The 24297-nt window shown below is 48.3% G+C and overlaps 1 protein-coding gene across 1 annotated transcript in view; it reads left to right on the forward strand.

Annotated features, from left to right (window-relative positions):
• Nucleotides 1-2361: 2361 nt before the first annotated feature.
• Nucleotides 2362-24297, forward strand: part of LOC116944442 (paired box protein Pax-6-like) — a 33266-nt gene continuing 11330 nt past the window's right edge. The window contains exons 1-3 of the mRNA XM_076068493.1: nt 2362-2590; nt 16492-16819; nt 19680-19895. Of these exons, the coding sequence (XP_075924608.1) occupies nt 16718-16819; nt 19680-19895 (318 nt within the window). The 5' untranslated portion in view covers nt 2362-2590; nt 16492-16717. The remainder of the gene's footprint in view (nt 2591-16491; nt 16820-19679; nt 19896-24297) is intronic.

The following is a 24297-nucleotide window of genomic DNA, read 5'->3' on the forward strand; positions in this document are numbered from 1 at the left end:
TGTTGCGATTTATATGCCGTAACGGCGTTTGTTAGTTGCGAGGCGATGTGGTGTGGTGTTTAAATGAAGCATTTTGTGTATTTTTAACACTTACGCGTGCTTAGACACACACTGACACACACTGACACACACACACTCACACACTGACACACACTGACACACACACACTGACACACTCACAACAACAACCGCCATTCGCCACTAAGTGGCGGTGACGTCACCACGACCACGACGTTTGTACCAGGCTATGTGCACGTTTGAGGCCACGTGAAGTGTCGAACACTGACACAAACACACACACTCACTAACACAAACCCTCTTTGGTTCTTTCGGTAAAGTCACGTGGAAAATAAAATCAAATAATAATATAATACGACGTTTCGATTGCAACACGAGCAACCATCATCAGGTAAGAAGGAATGATAGAACACAGGCACGGAAACAACAGCAGCATCTGTGTCTGCCTTTGTTGTTTCCTGGAGATGGGATCACCGTTCTTTCCCCTAATGATGGTAATCGGTGTGGCGCTGCAGGTTACTTTTTCGATGGAGTTAAAGAGCGATTTGTGATCGCGGGCCACTGAGGCAGACTCCATCTCCTCAGCAACCCGCGACCACCACCCATCCTTGCAGCGCCTCACGGCTCTCCGAACCTCCGAGCGAAGGCTGCGGTAAGCCTCCTCATTCTCTGACGTGGGATTCTGTAGCCGATGACAGTGGGCCTGTCGCTTGTTTCCAAGCCAGCCTGAACACCTCCTCTGTCAGCCAGGGTCTCTGGGGAGGTCTGGACCGTGTACCCAAAGCAACCATTGCAGCTGCATGAGTCACAGTCCCAAACCTCGCCCATTTACCCTCGACATCAGGAGGAGTGGGGGACGATGCCAACCCCAGCCGCAAGTGATGATGAAATTCTCGCTTGCAACTTTCATCAGCTGGCTGAGACCAGGCCACTATGGGTTTGAATGGGGTCCTGGGTGTACACCCACCACCGGAGTGGAATAATGGCAGGCGCATTTTACAGATAACAAGTCGATGGTCAGTTGGCAGATCAGCTCCACGGTAGGTCCTGGTGTGAAGGACATGGGTCCGCATCCGCTGTTCCATTACTATGTAGTCCAGCAGATGTTCTAGGACCCGGCATGCATCCATAATGTTGTGTGGATGCGCCAAGATGACTCTATGCCGAGGGGCCACTTTAGCTAGCACCTGTGACAGGAAGTCATAGAAGGCATCTGACTCATCTGCATCCCTCCACGGATGTTCGTCTTTGGTGGGGCATAAGTAGCCACGACCACCATTCCTCGCCACTGGTTGATGGGAAGGCAAGCCCAAAGTAGCCTGGGGCTTAAAGCTTCCCACACCTCACCGCCACGCTCCTACGCTCCCTTCATTCTTTTGTTCAGAAAAAGAGCCACTCCCTGTTGTTTGGCAGTCTCCTGGCCCGAGTAGAGAATTGTCCACCCCTCATGGTGGCAGGAGCCAGAACCGGTCCACCGGACCTCCTGAATACCACAGTGATCCAGGCGGTACCGGTCCAGCTCCTGACAGAGGAGTGGGAGCCTCTCCACAGTGAGCGTTCAAACATTACACGTGGCCACCCGTAATGGTTTTTGTTGTTTCTGGAGGAGCCCCGAGGGTAAAGATTCAATCTCTCCTGGCTCTGCCAAATGGGGCTTGGCCAGGAGACGTCATAGACACCTGTCTCCCCGGGGCCTCCGGCACAAGCGTATTAATTACATTTTTTAAATCGCGGTTTTGTGGTAATTAATTGAAGGTGGAGGGGTTACCAGCCCCTCGCACCCGTCCAGAGCCCCCGTTTGGCTGCTGTGGTGGTTACAAAGGCCATGAAGGGAATGGCCAATCGAAATTGCCCCTCCCCCCGACGGCACTGCCCAACCACAGGGGGTTGTTTTCGCCAGACCACTCACTAACACACACTCACTAACACAACACACTAACACACACACACACACACTCACTAACACACACACACACACTAACACACACACACCCACGTCAGTGGACCAATCGACAGAGAGAAGAGAGTGGCTGTATGAAGAAGGCGCTCCAGCCGTGCCCGTCTGACACGTGCGGTGGGAGTCAAGAGGCTGCTGACACCTCGCGCGCCCGTGCGTGCGCGCGCGCGCGCGGGTGGGTGGGCACGTTGGTGGGTAGGGCGCGCGCGGGCTTGCGGGTGGGTGGGCACGTTGGTGGGTAGGGCGCGCGCGGGCTTGCGGGTGGGTGGGTGGGCACGTTGGTGGGTAGGGCGCGCGCGTGTGGGTGGGTGGACGAGTGGGTGTGTGAGCGCGTTCGCTGGCGGCGGTCAGTCACGGCGCGCTACCTCGACACAACGCGACGCAGCTTCAGCAGAGCGCACGCAGCCGCAGCAGCCGCAGCCGACGCCTCTGAAGTTTGTCCCTGCTCCGAGCGCGCGGCGCTCAGAATCCGCGCACGCGGTGTAGGGAGGCGGCGTGGGGGGGGGGGGGATCTCTGCTCAAGCCGTGTGCCACAACCACCACCACAACAACAACTTCAACAACAACAACAACGCGGGTTCCGCGTGCCCACCTGCGCTGCGGCGTGAAGCCCAGGTGAGAGTGTTGTTCGGTAAAGCAGCGCACTGCCTGGTGCTGTGACGGGGGTGGTGCCCCTCCTGCTGTCCGGTGTTGTTTATTGGAGAGAGGGGGGGGAAAGTCGTCGTCGAGGCTGCCGGTGAAGAGACGGAGGGACCGGCGGTAGGCCACCCAATTCCTACCGAGTCCTCCCGCTCGGTAACTTAATCGACGCTGCGCCCGGCGTCTCGCTGTCTCGCTCGCTCCGTGTGTGAGCTGCACGACCTTTGTCGGAGACGTTCCTCGATCGTGGCCTTGTCCTCGTCATCGAGCTCTGTCCGTGATGTTTACTCGAGAGCTCGTGGAGTCTGTGGTGCAATGCTAGTCTATGAGCAATGTGAGTCTATGGGTAATGTTAGTCTATGAGCAATGTGAGTCTATGGGTAATGTTAGTCTATGAGCAATGTTAGTCTATGGGCAATGTTAGTCTATGTGTAATGTTAGTCTATGGGTAATGTTAGTCTATGGGTAATGTGAGTCTATGAGCAATGTTAATCTATGGGTAATGTTAGTCTACGGGTAATGTTAGTCTATGAGCAATGTTAGTCTATGGGTAATGTTAGTCTATAGGTAATGTTAGTCTATGGGTAATGTTAGTCTATGAGCAATGTGAGTCTATGGGCAATGTTAGTCTACGGGTAATGTTAGTCTACGGGTAATGTTAGTCTATAGGCAATGTTAGTCTATGGGTAATGTTTGCCTATGGGTAATGTTAGTCTATAGGCAGTGTTAGTCTATAGGCAATGTTAGTCTATGGGTAATGTTTGTCTATGGGTAATGTTAGTCTATGGTAATGTTAGTCTATGGGCAATGTTTGTCTATAGGTAATGTTAGTCTATAGGCAATGTTTGTCTATAGGTAATGTTAGTCTATGAGCAATGTTAGTCTATGGGTAATGCTAGTGTATGGGTAATGTTAGTGTATGGGCAATGTAGTCTATGGGCAATGTTAGTCTATATGCAATGTTAGTCTATGGGTAGTGTTAGTCTATGGGTAATGTTAGTCTACGGGCAATGTTAGTCTATGGGCAATGCTAGTCTATGGGTAGTGTTAGTCTATGGGTAATGTTAGTCTATGGGCAATGTTACTCTATGGGTAATGTTAGTCTATGGGTAATGTTAGTCTACGGGCAATGTTAGTCTATGGGCAATGCTAGTCTATGGGTAGTGTTAGTCTATGGGTAATGTTAGTCTATGGGCAATGTTACTCTATGGGCAATGTTAGTCTATGGTAATGTTAGTCTATGGGCAGTGTTAGTCTATGGTGCAATATAAGTCTATGAGCAATGTTAGTCTATGGGTAATGCTAGTGTATGGGTAATGCTAGTGTATGGGTAACGTTAGTCTATGGACAATGTTAGTCTATGGGCAATGTTAGTCTATGGGCAATGTTAGTCTATGGGCAATGCAAGTCTATGGGTAATGTTGGTCTATGGGTAATGTTAGTCTATAGGCAATGTTAGTCTATGGGTAATGTAAGTCTATGGGCAGTGTTAGTCTATGGGCAATGCTAGTCTATGGGCAATGTTAGTCTATGGGTAATGTTAGTCTATGGGTAATGCTAGTGTATGGGTAATGTTAGTCTATGGGTAATGTTAGTCTATGGGTAATGTTAGTCTACGGGTAATGTTAGTCTATGGGTAATGTTAGTCTACGGGTAATGTTAGTCTATGGGTAATGTTAGTCTATGGGTAATGTTGGTCTACGGGCAATGTTAGTCTATGGGTAATGTAAGTCTGTGGGTAATGTTAGTCTATGGGTAATGTTAGTCTATGGGTAATGTTAGTCTACGGGTAATGCTAGTCTATGGGCAGTGTTTGGTCTATTGGCAATGTGAGACTAGGGGGCAACGTTGTACAAAATATTAAGATCCCCCGTATAGCATTTAACAGGCTATTGGGGCAAGTGGTGTTATGGGAACACAGTCCTTTACATGGTAAAATTTCCAAGTATTTAAAATATATTTTTTATTAGCAAGTGTACACCTTTACATATGTATACGCTGGCGCTGGGCAAATTGGCGTGCTCTATACATGTACGCATATATATAGTCTACAGTACTTGACGCACAGATACATAACCAAATGAGTACCTGGGGCGGTGTGTAAACATCGCCACGAGGGAGACAAAGGCGGCCGGGCGTGCTCTGTACATGTACGCATATATATATAGTTTACAGTACTTGACGCACAGATACATAACCAGGCACGGTTTAGTGTGAGTGGTACACACACACGTTGTGTGTGTGTGTGTACACGTTGTGTGTGTGTGTGTACCACTGTTAAAATTGTTTTTAAAAAGAGTCTGCCTCAGCAGCAGACCATGCTTTCCCACCTGATGACGGACGCTTGTGTTGCGCCCGAAACGTCGTGATTTAAATTAGTGTCGTGATAACGGCGCTGGCTGCTAATCGCCACGACGCCACACAGGTGTCCGATGCTCGGGTTCATCGTTAGATAAAGACAAAGATCCCCCGTGTAGCCGGTAACAGACGGTTGGGGATAAGTGCTGTTCGCGAGCACCTATGAAGGCCGCAAACGGGCACACGAGGGGGTGGGTGGCCAGCATCACGCCCGGCCGCCTTTGTCTCCCTCGTGGCGATGTTTACACACCGCCCCAGGTACTCATTTGAGGCTGAGTCGACCTAGGGGAGTCGCATGACCAGTTCAGATAACCGCCACTACTGGACATCGGTGAAAAATAGCTTTATAGCTCATCGGATTCCTCCAGTATAAACAAATATTCTGATTCTGATAGTGACCCCCCCCTTTCCCCCCCGAGCGGGAATGCAACTCGGGTCGCTGAATTCGAGGCGTAGTGCGCTAACCGCTGCGCCACCGTTCCCCATCATTACACATCCACACACACTACTTAGGGCAAGTTACGTTCTATAATATAAACACGCATCACCCATTTATTATATATGGTTAAAATAAACCAAACCAGCGTCACGACGACTGAGGAGGCGAACGCACAGCTGTATGGGATGCGCGCTTTCCCCAGACTGGGAACAGCGGATATATTAAAAAAAACAATCCTGATTTGACGCTTTCGCGACTGCAGGAATCCATACTCTCTGTTTCTTTCGTGACTTTGCCGAAATAACTAAAGAGTATAGCGGTGTAGTCGATATAACGGGAAGCCGAGGGGGTTTTTTGTTTGTGTCGGTGGGAATATTTTTTCATCCGCCGGGTCGCAGGGCGCGAGATGATTAAATAACGACCCCACGCGTTTTTAACGACCCTGGCATCCCTATGAGCATTTTATTTTATTTTACCATTTGAGGCTCACTAAGATATATTTGGCTATTTTTCAAAAAGCGACCTGGCTACCACAAACGATAGCTCAACGAAGTGGAGGCTTTTCCTCATCACCACGTGGACATTTTCTCGCAGCCAAATCATCTCAACGCGTCGTGATGTTGGTGTCTAAACGTGGAGGGGGAAAACCCGGAGGACCCAAAGATAAATCCACTGCGACCACGGAAAGAGAGAGAGACACCGCAAACTCCAAATATAGAGCAGCAGGCGTCAGGGTCGGGATCGAACCCACGACCTCCTGTACACCAGGCGAGATAGTTAACATCTCCTAGCCACCGTGATAATGATGAGAGAGAGACACGCAAACTCCAAATATAGAGCAGCAGGCGTCAGGGTCGGGATCGAACCCACGACCTCCTGTACACCAGGCGAGGTAGTTAACATCTCAACACCACCATGATGATGATGATGAGAGAGAGACACGCAAACTCCAAATATACAGCAGGCGTCAGGGTTGGGATCTTAACCCACGACCTCCTGTATACTTAGAAACACCCGTTTAGGTCATTTTGATTAGTTTGCTGCTGTATATGTCAAAATGATGGCCCACTTTGTTGAGCTATTATTTGTGACCAGGCCGCTTTGGAAAATATCAGTTTATACCTCAGTGAACTGTCTGGTAGGACGGTGATGGTTTCGTGTTTGTTTGTCTTTGTTTGTGTTTGTTTGTGTTGGTTTGTGTTTGTTTGTTAACCTTTCTTGTACCTTTGAACTCCCGTCGTGTTTCTGTAACTGTTTGTTGTTGTTGTTGTAACGTTCTTACCCCACGCCCCTACTGGACATCTGTGAGAAAAGGAGCTGTTATAGCTCATCGTATTCCTCCTGCAGTGTAAATCAATCATTCTCATTCTGATAGCAGCGGGCGGGGTAGTTAACACACCTCCCAGCCATCGCGGCGTCCCCTAGTAAATGAACACGCGCGGCGCGTGGTGGAAATTGCCCGCAGTACATTCAACCCGGTGTCACCCCTAAAGCGAGATGCATGACGAGATGTAAACGTGCTGACGGCGTTCTCCGTCACAACGCTTCGATTGGAGGGGGGTGGAGGGCAATGTTGGGTTTCAACAAGACACGCGCGGGCACAGGCAGCAAGTTAAGTTTCACCGCAAACATTTGTAACAATTGCATCAGAATCAGAAGAAGTCGATTTCCCACTGAGTGAAACCGGTGGGGCTAAGAAGCTCGTTTTTCCAGGGCGGCTCCGGCCGGCAGACTACATTTAAGCACTTCCACAGTTACATATTTAACAACAACAACAAACACGATAATAAACGTTTTTTTTAGTTCGATCGCGTTATTATCAATGTGTCGCAACCCTCCACCACCCGACACGGCCAATCAGTAAAAAAAAACCAATGTGTCACGTTAACAAAACGCCAATTCGTTTAATCTTCAGCCCACCGGTGTGTTTGAAGAGTGGATCCACAACATTTCGAATTTTGAGTAGTAAGACGTTTTGCTGATGATCACATCCAGCATCTTCGGGCGGTTTGCCAGAACAACATCGGGTAAACGCCTATTCGTATTGTTCATACTTACATAACTCGGCACACTCGTCAACGCCAACCGCGGTCTCCTTAAAGAGGAGAAGTATGCAATAGGCGACGTTTCGGACAGTGGACCTTCTTCGCAGGGTCGTGTTGTGGTTCACCTCCGCATGCCCTTGACCGCGTGGTCGCGTCTCGGGACCAGTCTTGGCGTTCGTGTCGTTCGTAGATTTGCATGAATGATGCAAGTTAAACTAAACGTAACGAATTCTTACGGCTGTATATGGCATCATAAGCTGTTTCTACGTTCAGTTATTTTTCTTACAAGTCCGTGTTCATCCAGAGAGAGAGCGATTTTTAATACATCCTCAATTGTAACACGGAAGGATCACACGATCAATATCTTCTACAAGAGGGGTTTTTGGGTAAGGTCGCGTTTTGTTTACGTGACACAAACCTTCCCAATCGGTTGCGTGTCGGGTGGTGGCGGGTTTAACGACACATTCCTATTAACGCGATCTAGCCACCCCAAAAACATCTTCAATTCAATGTGTTCAGGAAGTAATTTAACGCGTCGTCAATCACTAAGGATGTCAGTTTAAATACGTTTATCAAACATTGTCGAAAAGCAAACACACACATATATATAAATGATCAAACACAGCAACTAATAGCATGCCACAGTTCGCTGCACGTGGTCTGCGTCTCCAAATTCAGAGCCATCCATCCCAATCACCATCCAAGCGGTGCTGAACATATATTATAAATAATATATTATTTATAATATATTTATAGACGACAGAACCCATACACCGAAGATCAATCGGGTGCTGTAAACACCATCCCTGTGTAACGATCAATCAATCAAGTCTTCATTTCGATAGCACTATTTCGTACAAAAGATGCAATTCAAAGTGCTGTACAGGCAAAGTGAAACATTGTTAAGAGACTAAATAGCAACAACAATAAAAGCAATTTCCAGACAAAACAAAATCGCATTATAATACATTTCTAGCGAAGGCATATTTTTGTTTGTTTTTAAAAGACGCTTACAAAAGAATCCTAAGTCAAAGCAAGTTGGAAAAAAAAAAAGCAAGATTCTAGCTTCAACTTAAAATCGCTGAACGATTGCGTAGCCCTCGGACCCCCGCTGATAGGCTGCTCCTCAGACGAGGCCCATGCGCACCGAACGAAGGCCGACTTGCCCGTGAGTTTCAGACGACGAGAGGACTGCAAGCGGAGGGATCTGAGCGTTCCCGTTGTTTGGTTCACGTCTACAAAGCATGGAAGACAACGTTGTCCTGCTGGCGCCAAACCATTCACCATCATCATCATACACGAGATTTATATGACGCTTTTCACCCATGCATCACAGAGCGCTGTATAGCAGTAAGCGTAGTAGTAAGCGTGGAAAGCGTTTAAAAAAAGCGTAAGAAGTAATCAGTTACATCGTCTAATGAATAATCATCATCATAATAGCAAAAGGAGGGCATGAATCTAAAGATGACACTCTGGCGAAAGCCTTCTTAAACAGAAATACTTTAAAAAAAGCATTGCTGTTTAAGAATCACGACGTTTCGGGCGCCCGAAACGTCGTGATTTATTGTATTTTCTACCTACGCGACTTTACCGAAATAACCAAACAGTGTGGATTCCTGCAGTCACGAAAGCTTCAAATCGGCAATGCTTTAAGTGTAGACTTTACAACGTCAGCACTTGCCCCAACCAACACTCTACGTAGACTACACGGTGGGTGGCGTGTGTCTTTGTGTCTTTGTGTGCGAGACCAGTCAAGAGCCGTGTTGCCAACGTCCTTCGCTGTTTGTTTTGGTGTGTGTCTCGCTTTGTCTGTGTGTGTGTCTCTCTCTCTCTGCATGTGTGTCCGCCTATGCTGTCCCCGTGTCTGTGTTTTATCGTTCGTTCTTACCTGATGACGGTTGCTTGTGTTGCAACCGAAACGTCGTATTCTATTATAATTTGATTCTACTTTCTGCGTGACTTTACCGATAGAACCAAATGGCACAGCGGCTTTACCCAACGTCCCACTCCACAACAATCATTACAATCCCGCGCTGCCTCTCTTTTAGATATCACCACATGTCGTCTGCACGAGTTTGCGAGTTGTTATAAACCGACGTCCAATCGCCCATCGTCGCTTACCACGTGGCTCCCGATGGCACGCCGGCCCGTGGCCCCGAATCGAACTGCCCGCTCACCCAAACGCCGTGCGCCCCGACTTCAAAGATTGTTGCTGCTATTCGGCAATGGCTTTGTGGGTGGTTAGAAGACACAGAACGCTCACATATAGCGGACCTAGTGGCGAGCGTATTTTTAGTGTTTTGTGTTTTGTGTTGTTCCCGCACAGCATCACGCGCGCGCGCTGGGCACGTCGATACTCCACTCTAGCTGGGACGAGCCAACCACCCCCCCCCCCCCCCGGGGTCGCGCGTGATGCGCGTTGAACTTCTTTCGCACCGCACGTCGCCAACCGCGATAATCGGGGAGGACGGGGGGTGGGGGGCGATGGTGCCGGGGGTGGGGGGGGATGACGGAGGCAAAGAAACTCGCACCAGGAGCGGTGGGAGGAGGGGGGGGCGGCGTCGCGTTAATGATTGCGGCCCTGCGCTCACCGGGGGGGGGGGGGGTCTCATTGTAGGGGAGCTGCCAGGGGACACGGGCGGGGAGAGTTCGGGGTGGTCAGGGAGGTGGTGGTGGTGGTGGCGGTGGTGGTGGCGGTGGTGGCGGTGGTGGCGGTGGTGGTGGCGGTGGTTGTGGCGGTGGTGGCGATGGTGGTGGCGGTGGCGATGGTGGCGGTGGTGGTAGCGGTGGTGGTGGCGGTGGTGGCGATGGTGGTGGTGATGGTGGCGGTGGCGGTGGTGGCGGTGGCGGTGGTGATGGTGGTGGTGATGGTGGCGATGGTGGTGATGGTGGTGGTGATGGTGGCGATGGTGGTGATGGTGGTGGTGATGGTGGCGATGGTGGTGATGGTGGTGGTGATGGTGGCGATGGTGGTGGCGGTGGTGGTGGCGGTGGTGATGGTGGCGATGGTGGTGATGGTAGTGGTGGTGGTGGCGATGGTGGTGGTGATGGTGGCGATGGTGGTGGTGGTGGTGGTGGCGGTGGTGATGGTGGTGATGGTGGTGGTGGTGATGGTGGTGGTGGCGGTGGTGATGGTGGCGATGGTGGCGGTGGTGATGGTGGCGATGGTGGCGGTGGTGATGGTGGCGATGGTGGTGGTGGTGGCAGGAGGCACGTTCAGGGTGGCAGCGAGGAGGGATGGGGGGGGGGGGATCCCCCGATTGGCTCTGGCCATTTGCCTTCGACGGTGGATGATGGCTCTGAGTATTTATCTCGTGAGGAGTTTGGGGTGGGGGGTTGTGGGAGAACGGGGTGGTGGGGGAGGGGGGTCAGGTGGGGGGGGGAGGTTGCGAACGAACGCACGCACGGCCTGGCTACTGCTTTGTGAATGGCTCGTTAACTTTGATGAGGAAAGTTCATTTTGTAAGCCGGGGTAATTATTACACGGGGGGGGGAGGGGGGGGGGCACTGTGGGTGGGTGTGGGGGGGGGCTCTTCTTCAGCTCTGGCAGCTCGCACGGCCGCGTTCGCTACGGCCTGTGGACGTCTCGCCCCCCCCCCCCCCCTTCATCCCATCTCATCCACAGGCAGCGGTCTCGGCAAACGCCGCAAAGCCACCAGTTGTGAATTCTAGATTTGAAGCTTTCGTGACTGCAAGGATCCATGCTCTTTGGTTCTATTGTGACTTTACCGAATACCACCAGTTGTGTTTTGCCCCGCGCGCTTAACCGTCAAACAGTGGCACTGCACAACCCTGATGATGATGATGGTGGTGGTGGTGGTCTAACACCGTTTTTGAGACGAGGCTCAAAAGAAAGCTGTCTCTGGTGTGGACCAATCAGTTTCAAGGACAATGCATCATATTATCAGAGTGTGTGTTTTTTGTTTGCATTCTGACCACAAGCATTGTGGTTAATACAGTAACATGATTCCTCGTGAAAGGTTCCAGCTTGGTGTTTTAACGTCTCAACACTTCTGTTTTGTTGCCAGATAAAAGGGGAAACCCTATTCTCAGATGATTGTTGTTGTATGTACGTTGAACTTCTTTCGGAGACTATTGGAGGGGTCCGGGGGAAGGCGGGGAGGACAGAAAAAATTAAACGCAACAAAGCAGTTCTCGAGGAATGAGTTTGTCAATGTAGACGACGATTTCGAAGTGCCGCAGCCTCCCAGTAGGCTTCCTAATGTCGGAAGGGAAGAGCGTTCCAGACGGCCGCAGAAGCTGGTGGTGGTGGTGATGACGTCGGTACGTTTGTGCGTACGCAATGTTGAACTTCTTTCGCACCGTACGTCGCCAACCGCACTAATCAGAGGTGCGGGGCAAGGACAACAAACTAAAGACACAAATCAGTTGTAAAGAAATGAGTTTGTCAATCTAGACGACGATGGTTTAAAAGCGAATAGCTCCCAGTGGCTTCCTAATGTCGGAAGGGAAGAGCGTTCCAGACGGCCGCAGAAGCGCATGTGAAAGCGCCGCGCGATGATGACGATGATGACGACGATAATGATGGTGATGGTGATGACGGTGATGACGATGATGGTGATGATGGTGATGACGATGATGACGATGATGCGGTGACCACCACCGTCCTTGTTCGATGGCTGAGCGAAAAGCCGCTGCGAAATGATGCTGCTTGGATAGCCAGAGTACCACAAACAACAAACTCCTCCTCCCTCCTCCTCCTCGTCCTCTCTCCTCCTCCTCGTCCTCCCTCCTCGTCCTCTCTCCTCCTACCTCCTCTTCCCCGTCACGAAAGACGACGCAGAAGTTCACCTGAGGCTTTGGTCTCCGCCGCGAAGCTTCTGGGGCCACAACCCCTGAACAGCTTAGTCCTCATACAAACCACAGCAGCAGCTGATGATGATGATGGTGATCATAATGATGGTGTTCATGGTGTAGATACTTAATGATGATGATGATGGTGTTGATGGTGTAGATACTTAATGATGATGATGATGGTGTTGATAGTGTAGATACTTAATGATGGTGATGGTGTTGATGTTGTAGATACTTAATGGTGATGGTGTTGATGGTGTAGATACTTAATGATGATGGTATTGATGGTGTAGATACTTAATGATGATGATGATGGTGTTGATGTCGTAGATACTTAATGATGATTATGATGGTGTTTATGTTGTAGATACTTAAAGATGGTGATGGTGTTGATAGTGTAGATACTTAATGATGGTGATGGTGTTGATGGTGTAGATACTTAATGATGATGATGGTGTTGATGGTGTAGATACTTAATGATGATGATGGTGTTGATGGTGTAGATACTTAATGATGATGGCGTTCATGGTGTAGACACTTAATGATGATGATGGTGTTGATGGTGTAGATACTTAATGATGATTATGATGATGGTGTTGATGTTGTAGATACTTAATGATGGCGATGGTGTTGATAGTGTAGATACTTAATGATGGTGATGGTGTTGATTGTGTAGATACTTAATGATGATGATGATGGTGTTGATGGTGTAGATACTTAATGATGATGGCGTTCATGGTGTAGACACTTAATGATGATGATGGTGTTGATAGTGTAGATACTTAATGATGGTGATGGTGTTGATGTTGTAGATACTTAATGATGGTGATGGTGTTGATGTTGTAGATACTTAATGATGATGATGGTGTTGATGGTGTAGATACTTAATGATGATGATGGTGTTGATGGTGTAGATACTTAATGATGATGATGGTGTTGATGGTGTAGATACTTAATGATGACCGTGTAGATACTTAATGATGATGGTGTAGATACTTAATGATGATGATGGTGTTGATGTTGTAGATACTTAATGATGATGATGGTGTTGATGGTGTAGATACTTAATGATGACCGTGTAGATACTTAATGATGATGGTGTTGATACTTAATGATGATGATGGTGTTGATGGTGTAGATACTTAATGATGACCGTGTAGATACTTAATGATGATGGTGTAGATACTTAATGATGATGATGGTGTTGATGGTGTAGATACTTAATGATGACCGTGTAGATACTTAATGATGATGGTGTTGATACTTAATGATGATGATGCACAAACGTGCGCGTAGACACTGCCTCGTGTCCCGCCGTGTGGAGCAGCAGCCACTTGAAGTTACATTCGAGGTGTCCGCTTCGGTGTCCGCTTCGGTGTCCGCTTTGGTGTCCGCTTCGGTGTCCGCTTCGGTGTCCGCTTTGGTGTCCGCTTTGGTGTCCGCTTCGGTGTCCGCTTCGGTGTCCGCTATGCGTGGACGCCCTCTCCGTGAGAGATCGGAACAGATTCTCCTTTTCACGACGCCTCAATGCAGCGACCATCATCAACAACGACAATAACACCAATAACAACAATTACACCACTAACAACAATAACAACAACAACAATTACACCACTAACAACAATAACAATAGCACGTGCAAGCGACGTGAGTTGGCTCGTGGATGATGCTGCTGCTGCTGCTGATGATGATGATGGACGATGACAAAGCTGATGCCGATGTTTGATGATGATGATGTCGGTGAGGCTTTCGTGGCTCTCGTGATCGTCACACGGTTGGGGGGGGGGGCCTCTGATTGATGAGCGACCTTCTTCCTGGGGTTCACGCCCAGGTCGGCGAGGCGCACGCCACAAAACGCCGTCGCGTGGGACATCTGAAACGACGTCCCGCGGACGATCAAAGCGAACAGCGTTGTGTAAAATCTAACCGTAACCACTATATCTATAGTATAATATACACCGCTATATAGCGGTATGATGTGTACATATATATTTAGTGGTGTGTGTATATATATATACAGAATACTGTTAGCCCCAACATATACACACCGCTATATAGTGGTATAATGTTGATATACAGAGTGGTGTATATATACAGAATATAGCTAGCCTCACTATACACACACCACGATATAGTGGTATGATGTTGATATACAGAGTGGTGTATATATACAGAATATAGCTAGCCTCACTATACACACACCACGATATAGTGGTATGATGTTGATATACAGAGTGGTGTATATATACAGAATATAGCTAGCCTCATTATACACACAACACTATATAGTGGTATGATGTTGATATACAGAGTGGTATGTATATACAGAATATAGCTAGCCTCAATAAACACACCACGATATAGTGGTATGATGTTGATATACAGAGTGGTGTATATATACAGAATATAGCTAGCCTCAATTATACACAAACCACTATATAATGGTATAATGTTGATATACAGAGTGGTGTATATATACAAAATATAGCTAGCTTCACTATACACACACCACGATATAGTGGTATGATGTTGATATACAGAGTGGTGTATATATACAAAATATAGCTAGCCTCACTATACACACACCACGATATAGTGGTATGATGTTGATATACAGAGTGGTGTATATATATACAGAATATAGCTAGCCTCACTATACACACCACGATATAGTGGTATAATGTTGATACACAGAGTGGTATATATATATACAGAATATAGCTAGCCTCACTATACACACACCACGATATAGTGGTATGATGTTGATATACAGAGTGGTATGTATATACAGAATATAGCTAGCCTCATTATACACACACCACTATATAGTGGTATGATACAGAATATAGCTAGCCTCACTATACACACACCACGATATAGTGGTATGATGTTGATATACAGAGTGGTGTATATATACAAAATATAGCTAGCCTCAATTATACACACACCACTATATAGTGGTATAATGTTGATATACAGAGTGGTGTATACATATATATACAGAATATAGCTAGCCTCAATATACACACACCACGATATAGTGGTATGATGTTGATATACAGAGTGGTATATATATACAGAATATAGCTAGCCTCACTATACACACACCACGATATAGTGGTATAATGTTGATATACAGAGTGATATATACAGAATATAGCTAGCCTCACTATACACACCACGATATAGTGGTATGAAGTTGATATACAGAGTGGTGTATATATATACAGAATATAGCTAGCCTCACTATACACACCACGATAAAGTGGTATAATGTTGATATACAGAGTGGTGTATATATACAGAATATAGCTAGCCTCACTATACACACACCACGATATCGTGGTATTGTGGTGTACATTATATATGTATTCTGTATACCACAATGTACTGGTATCTTACCTATATGTCACTATCGTGGAATCATGATGATGAGATATGTATTAGTCTGTATATATATAAGACTTATATGCAGATGTTCGATCCTGTTTGTGGCGCATTGAGACATTTTGACAATGATGACGACACAATGACCACGATGAAGATCGTGATGGTGCTGATGATGGAGACGTCGATGACACCTCACGTTCGACCTGCTTAACACGTGGTGCGCCTTCTGCTCCACGTGTGACGTCGATGACGACGCTACACGTCCCACCTGCCTAACACGTGGTGCGCCTTCTGCTCCACGTGTGACGTCGATGACGACGCTGCGCGTTCGACCTGCCTAACACGTGGTGCGCCTTCTGCTCCACGTGTGACGTCGATGACGACGCTACACGTCCCACCTGCCTAACACGTGGTGCGCCTTCTGCTCCACGTGTGACGTCGATGACGACGCTACGCGTCCCACCTGCCTAACACGTGGTGCGCCTTCTGCTCCACGTGTGACGTCGATGACGACGCTACGCGTCCCACCTGCCTAACACGTGCTGCGCCTTCTGCTCCACGTGTGACGTCGATGACGACGCTACGCGTCCCACCTGCCTAACACGTGGTGCGCCTTCTGCTCCACGTGTGACGTCGATGACGACGCTACGCGTCCCACCTGCCTAACACGTGCTGCGCCTTCTGCTCCACGTGTGACGTCGATGACGACGCTACGCGTCCCACCTGCCTAACACGTGGTGCACCTTCTGCTCCACGTGTGACGTCGATGACGACGCTACGCGTCCCACCTGCCTAACACGTGCTGCGCCTTCTGCTCCACGTGTCTCCAGGCCAATCCTCATCCTCCTCCTCCTCGTGTCGTTGGAGGACTCCACGCGAGGCATCACCCCGATGCTGTAAACAGACGCCCATGTATCAAAAAGGCAAGTGGCACCTGCGTTGGGGGCGAGAAGCACTGAAGCGAGGCAACAATTTCACACGTCTCATTTTGATTGCCGTTGTTGTTGTTATTGTGATAATGAATTAGGTCACAGCGGGGTTAATCAGCTGGGCGGAATGTTCGTGAACGGACGTCCGCTGCCGGACTCCACGCGGCACCGGATCATCGAATTGGCTCACAGTGGGGCCAGGCCCTGTGACATCTCCCGCCTCCTGCAGGTGAGAGAGCCCACCTGTATTTATTAATTCATTGATTACATCTCACCTGGAATATTCACAATGTTAATAAATCGCCCGCAATATTCCTAATGGCAACATCGAAACTGGATTGTTGGGAATTATATCTCACCTGGAGTATTCCTAAATAAAATGTCTCACCGGGAAAATTCCAAATTGAATATCTCACCTGCAATAATCCCTCGTATATTATCTCACCTGGAATATTTCTGATTTTATCTCACCTGGAATATTAAAGATTAAATATCTCCCCTGGAATATTCCAAATGAAATAGCTCACCTGCAACATTCCCTGTTATATTATCTCGCCTGGAATATTTCTGGTTTTATCTCACCTGGAATATTAAAGATTAAATAGCTCGCCTGCAACATTCCCTGTTATATTATCTCGCCTGGAATATTTCTGGTTTTATCTCACCTGGAATATTAAAGATTAAATAGCTCACCTGCAACATTCCCTGTTATATTATCTCGCCTGGAATATCCGTTACACGCAGGCACAGCTCGTGCATTCACGCCTCACTTTGGTAGCCGCCGGTGTATTGACGTGGTTGAGCCGTGCCGATCGTTAAGAGCGGAGTAAAGATGCCACCCCTCTGGGGATCACTCCACACGATCGTGAGCGTTGTTGTGGTGGAAATAAATAAAAAAAACACAAAGAACATAGTAGGTGAGAAGACGAAACTCCTCATTCATGTATCCGTTTCTCCAGTTAGGAAATATATTTACACACGTTTGGCTTTCGCGACCAATATGATCCATTACGGAGGTTTTTTTGGGGGTTAGATCGCGTAAATATGAATGTGTCATTAAGCCCGCCACTCTTCGACACACCGGTGTGCTGTACTAGTAACGAGTCGGCATGTGTTTGTTCGCGTGACAAATCTTACTAATTGGCTGTGTCGGGTGGTGGCGAGTTGAACGACACATTTTTTTCTTACGCGATCTGACCCCCCAAAAAAAACCTGTATTGAAGATATATATTGGACTCTTTGTTTTTGTTTACGCATCTCATCGGTCATAAGGCCTTCTTGGGAGCGCATCATTTTCAACACAATATTTTCTTCAAGACAAAGCACACCTGTCTAGCGGTTTTGACACGCTGGGGAACAGTTCATTGGTGACCCCTCTTTGAATGCTCACCAAGGTGGAAAGGCGTTCGTGCTGTTAATAGCAACGACAAAAAAAACACATTTGTCAATAACACCATGGCTTTAAAATGAAAAATATGACAGGTGTGTTATCCATGCGCGTTGAACTTCTTTCGCACCGTACGTAGCCAACCGTGCCAATAGATGGTGATTTAAAAGTGCATAGCTCCAGTGGCTTCCTGATATCGGAGAGAAGAGCGTTCCAGACGGCCGCAGAATGCGCATCTGAAGCGCGTGACGCGGTGACCGCCGCCTCTGTCCCATGGCTTCGACAAAAGCCGCTGGAGTTCGTGTGATGGTGGTTTATGCTCCTTCTCACTTAGAACTTTCGTGAGTGCAGGAATTCATGTTCTTGGTTCTTTCGGTAAAGTCACGTAGATATAAAATAATAATAATAATAATTTAATCTAAGTAAAAAATAATACGTTGAAAATAATAAAAGCAAAAAAAAACCCACAACGTTTCGATCGCAACACAAGTGGCCTTCATCAGGCGGAGATACATTTTATTTATCTATTATTTTCAATGAATTACTTATAATTTTATTTTATTATATTTTTTATTTGTATTTTCTATCTACGTGACTTTACCGAAAGTGTCAAGAATATTTTGATTTAAAGCTTTCGTGACTGCAGGGATTCATATTATTGGTTCTTTCGGTAAAGTCACGTAGAAGGGAAACAATAAAATAATAAAAATATTGGAGCGAAAGAACTAAGAATATGTTTACGCGACTTGTTTACAATTTCCGTGCCCGCTACCGCCCTTACCATCTACACCCCACCCCCCTGCCCCTCCCCCAATGGCTCCTCCACGTGACAGCGTGGGGGGGCAGGGGGGTTGCTTTGGCCCCTCTCTGGTGGCCAAAGCTATGAGTTGCCCCCCCCCCCCCCACCCCTTGACAAGCACCATGGGAGATGTTTTCAAAAGCGTAAAAGAACAACTGCTTTATTTTTTTTTTAAAACGAGGGTTTCCATTTGTATTTCATGAACACGCTTTCATTTGCGTTGCACGTTCTATTTGCAGTTACTTAGAGCGGTAGCGTGACTTTGTAAAAGAGGTGACTCCTACGGAGCAGCAGCGAGGCTCTATTTCGCCAAGGACGCGGAGCGCCACCGCTACAGCTTTAAACGTTCGAGACCGTGTGAGCGTAACGACGCGACCCGATTGGGGCAAGGGAAGCCGCGATACGGAAACAGCCTTCGAGGTGCGGCCGTGCGAGACAAATCACACGCGGACTGTTCTCCTGCAACGCCGCGTGCTGCTTTCGTAACGCGAATCGGAGGCAGCGCGATTCACGCGTCGGATGTCACGCGATCGAGCGAACCTGAACCACGCGCGGCGGGAGCGACGAGCGGTCGTACGGCTGCCCCGTGCTCCGAGATGCGACCCCACGCGGCCCCGGGGTCTCTGCTCAGGCCCCCCCGTCCTACGCATGTCTCTACGCGTTATGTTTCATTCATCCCACAGCTGGCGGTAGTTGCGTTCTTCTTCAGGAGCGCAGCTGATAACACAGGATGAGAACAGATACTTGCCGGGTCTCCCCCCCCCCCCACGACTGACCCGATCGCCCCCCCCCCTCCCTCCCCCACCACCACCACCACCGCTTTCTTCATCGACCCGATAATGTCGCCGCTACGCCCACTGCCGCCGCCCCTACCCCAACCCCCGCGGCCCCCGCGGTCCCCAGGTCTCCAACGGCTGTGTGAGCAAGATCCTGGGCCGCTACTACGAGACGGGCTCCATCCGCCCACGCGCCATCGGCGGCAGCAAGCCGCGCGTCGCCACGCCCGCGGTGGTCGGCCGCATCGCCGCCCTCAAGAGGGACTGCCCCTCGATATTCGCGTGGGAGATCCGCGACCGCCTACTCGCCGACGGCGCGTGCGGACCCGACACGCTGCCCAGCGTGAGTGGCGCGGACGTTGGGACCCAGCGGCAGGCGCTGGCGCCGTGCCCACGGTCACCAAAGCGTTGTGGGGCTCAGAGGGAGAGGGGGGGGGGCGGTGGGGGGGGGGGGTCGGGTGGTGGAGCAGGGCCGGGTTGAGGGCAATGGCGGAGCCAGGATTTTCAGGTGGGGTGGGGTGGGGGGTGGGGGGGTGGGGGGTGTGGGGGCAACCCCTCCTGCAATGAGAAATGATGGAGGAGTTGTTAGTAATAAGTAAGGAGTTGTTAGTAATAAGTAAGGAGTTGTTAGTAAGTAAGGAGTTGTTAGTAATAAGTAATGAATCGTTAGTAATTAGTAAGGAGTTGTTAGTAATAAGTAAGGAGTTGTTAGTAAGTAATGAGTTGTTAGTAATAAGTAAGGAGTTGTTAGTAAGTAATGAGTTGTTAGTAAGTAATGAGTTGTTAGTAATAAGTAAGGAGTTGTTAGTAATAAGTAAGGAGTTGTTAGTAAGTAATGAGTTGTTAGTAATAAGTAATGAGTTGTTAGTAAGTAATGAGTTGTTAGTAAGTAATGAGTTGTTAGTAATAAGTAAGGAGTTGTTAGTAAGTAAGGAGTTGTTAGTAATACGTAATGAATCGTTAGTAATAAGTAAGGAGTTGTTAGTAATAAGTAATGAGTTGTTAGTAAGTAAGGAGTTGTTAGTAATACGTAATGAATCGTTAGTAATAAGTAAGGAGTTGTTAGTAATAAGTAAGGAGTTGTTAGTAAGTAAGGAGTTGTTAGTAATAAGTAAGGAGTTGTTAGTAAGGAGTTGTTAGTAATAAGTAAGGAGTTGTTAGTAAGTAATGAGTTGTCAACAAGTAAGGAGTTGTAAGTAATAAGTAAGGAGTTGTTAGTAATAAGTAAGGAGTTGTTAGTAAGTAATGAGTTGTTAACAAGTAAGGAGTTGTAAGTAATAAGTAAGGAGTTGTTAGTAATGAGTTGTTAGTAATAAGTAAGGAGTTGTTAGCAAGTAAGGAGTTGTTAGTAATAAGTAAGGAGTTGTTAGCAAGTAAGGAGTTGTTAGTAATAAGTAAGGAGTTGTTAGCAAGTAAGGAGTTGTTAGTAATAAGTAAGGAGTTGTTAGCAAGTAAGGAGTTGTTAGTAATAAGTAAGGAGTTGTTAGCAAGTAAGGAGTTGTTAGTAATAAGTAATGAGTTGTTAGTAAGTAATGAGTTGTTAGTAATAAGTAAGGACTTGCCCCTTGATGTTTATCCGACGCGTGTGCGGCGATGTCGAGGTGGCGAGTTCGAACCGCGTGGTGTGATCGATGTCGAGGTGGCGAGTTCGAACCGCGTGGTGTGATCGATGTCGACGTGTCGAGTTCGAACCGCGTGGTGTGATCGGCACCGCGCTCGCTGGAGGTGTCGATGCCTTCAGGCAAGTCGTGGACTCTGTAGACGCAACTGCGCACAATTCTGTGAGTCACTTAGAACCGCTTTGCCTTGACCCAGACTATTGTCCTACAGTCTCACAAGAGTCCCTGGCACGTAATAATCTGCTACACAGTGGCAGTGGAGGTCGCAAAATGCCGATTTATTACCAATAAACCCCAATGATCCCATCGAAATTATGGACGGGAGGGGCTTTTGGGGGCTGCGGCCCAGTTGGCCTCCACCTGCTGTAGGGGGGCCTCCAGAGACCAGGTGGAAAGTTATTTCGTTGGTGAATGTTTGAATTGTATTTGTCGTTAGCCCTGTGAAAAATACATTTTATTTTTCTTTAACATTGTTTTCCTTTAGAAAATATTACTGGGGAGTGGGGGATGTGGGGGGGAGTGGGGGGAGTGGGGGGTGTGGGGGGTGTAGGGGAGTGGGGGGGAGTGGGGGTGTGGGGGGTATACGTAGCCAGCCGTGCAGCGTAATCAGAGGTGCGGGGGAAGGACAACGAACTATGGGTCTCTGTGTGAGTCTATGGATGTCTGTGTCACTCTATGGGTCTCTGTGTGAGTCTATGGGTGTCTGTGTCACTCTATGGGTCTCTGTGTGAGTCTATGGGTGTCTGTGTCACTCTATGGGTCTCTGTGTGAGTCTATGGATGTCTGTGTCACTCTATGGGTCTCTGTGTGAGTCTATGGGTGTCTGTGTCACTCTATGGGTCTCTGTGTGAGTCTATGGGTGTCTGTGTCACTCTATGGGTCTCTGTGTGAGTCTATGGATGTCTGTGTCACTCTATGGGTCTCTGCGTGAGTCTATGGGTGTCTGTGTCACTCTATGGGTCTCTGTGTGAGTCTATGGATGTCTGTGTCACTCTATGGGTCTCTGTGTGAGTCTATGCGTGTCTGTGTCACTCTATGGGTCTCTGTGTGAGTCTATGGGTGTCTGTGTCACTCTATGGGTCTCTGTGTGAGTCTATGGATGTCTGTGTCACTCTATGGGTCTCTGCGTGAGTCTATGGGTGTCTGTGTCACTCTATGGGTCTCTGTGTGAGTCTATGGATGTCTGTGTCACTCTATGGGTCTCTGCGTGAGTCTATGGGTGTCTGTGTCACTCTATGGGTCTCTGTGTGAGTCTATGGGTGTCTGTGTCACTCTATGGGTCTCTGTGTGAGTCTATGGGTGTCTGTGTCACTCTATGGGTCTCTGTGTGAGTCTATGGATGTCTGTGTCACTCTATGGGTCTCTGTGTGAGTCTATGGATGTCTGTGTCACTCTATGGGTCTCTGTGTGAGTCTATGGGTGTCTATGTCACTCTATGGGTCTCTGTGTGAGTCTATGGGTGTCTGTGTCACTCTATGGGTCTCTGTGTGAGTCTATGGGTGTCTGTGTCACTCTATGGGTCTCTGTGTGAGTCTATGGGTGTCTGTGTCACTCTATGGGTCTCTGTGTGAGTCTATGGATGTCTGTGTCACTCTATGGGTCTCTGCGTGAGTCTATGGGTGTCTGTGTCACTCTATGGGTCTCTGTGTGAGTCTATGGATCTCTGTGTCACTCTATGGGTCTCTGCGTGAGTCTATGGGTGTCTGTGTCACTCTATGGGTCTCTGTGTGAGTCTATGGGTGTCTGTGTCACTCTATGGGTCTCTGTGTGAGTCTATGGGTGTCTGTGTCACTCTATGGGTCTCTGTATGAGTCTATGGATGTCTGTGTCACTCTATGGGTCTCTGCGTGAGTCTATGGGTGTCTGTGTCACTCTATGGGTCTCTGTGTGAGTCTATGGATGTCTGTGTCACTCTATGGGTCTCTGCGTGAGTCTATGGGTGTCTGTGTCACTCTATGGGTCTCTGTGTGAGTCTATGGGTGTCTGTGTCACTCTATGGGTCTCTGTGTGAGTCTATGGGTGTCTGTGTCACTCTATGGGTCTCTGTGTGAGTCTATGGATGTCTGTGTCACTCTATGGGTCTCTGTGTGAGTCTATGGATGTCTGTATCACTCTATGGGTCTCTGTGTGAGTCTATGGGTGTCTGTGTCACTCTATGGGTCTCTGCGTGAGTCTATGGGTGGCTGTGTCACTCTATGGGTCTCTGTGTGAGTCTATGGGTGTCTGTGTCACTCTATGGGTCTCTGTGTGAGTCTATGGGTGTCTGTGTCACTCTATGGGTGTCTGTGTCACTCTATGGGTGTCTGTGTCACTCTATGGGTCTCTGTGTGAGTCTATGGGTGTCTGTGTCACTCTATGGGTCTCTGTGTGAGTCTATGGATGTCTGTGTCACTCTATGGGTCTCTGTGTGAGTCTATGGGTGTCTGTGTCACTCTATGGGTCTCTGCGTGAGTCTATGGGTGGCTGTGTCACTCTATGGGTCTCTGTGTGAGTCTATGGGTGTCTGTGCCACTCTATGGGTCTCTGTGTGAGTCTATGGATGTCTGTGTCACTCTATGGATCTCTGTGTGAGTCTATGGGTGTCTGTGTCACGCTATGGGTCTCTGTGTGAGTCTATGGGTGTCTGTGTCACTCTATGGATCTCTGTGTGAGTCTATGGGTGTCTGTGTCACTCTATGGGACTCTGTGTGAGTCTATGGGTGTCTGTGTCACTCTATGGGTCTCTGTGTGAGTCTATGGGTGTCTGTGTCACTCTATGGGTCTCTGTGTGAGTCTATGGGTGTCTGTGTCACTCTATGGGTCTCTGTGTGAGTCTATGGGTGTCTGTGTCACTCTATGGGTCTCTGTGTGAGTCTGTGGGTGTCTGTGTCACTCTATGGATCTCTGTGTGAGTCTATGCGTGTCTGTGTCACTCTATGGGTCTCTGTGTGCGTCTATGCGTGTCAGTGTCACTCTATGGGTCTCTGTGTGAGTCTATGGGTGTCTGTGTCACTCTATGGGTCTCTGTGTGAGTCTATGGATGTCTGTGTCACTCTATGGGTCTCTGTGTGAGTCTATGGATGTCTGTGTCTCTCTATGGGTCTCTGTGTGAGTCTATGGATGTCTGTGTCACTCTATGGGTCTCTG

The sequence above is a fragment of the Petromyzon marinus genome, chromosome 21 (assembly GCF_048934315.1).
Source record: "Petromyzon marinus isolate PM22_M1 ecotype Great Lakes invasive population chromosome 21, UKy_Petmar_22M1.pri1.0, whole genome shotgun sequence".
Lineage (NCBI taxonomy): Eukaryota > Metazoa > Chordata > Hyperoartia > Petromyzontiformes > Petromyzontidae > Petromyzon > Petromyzon marinus.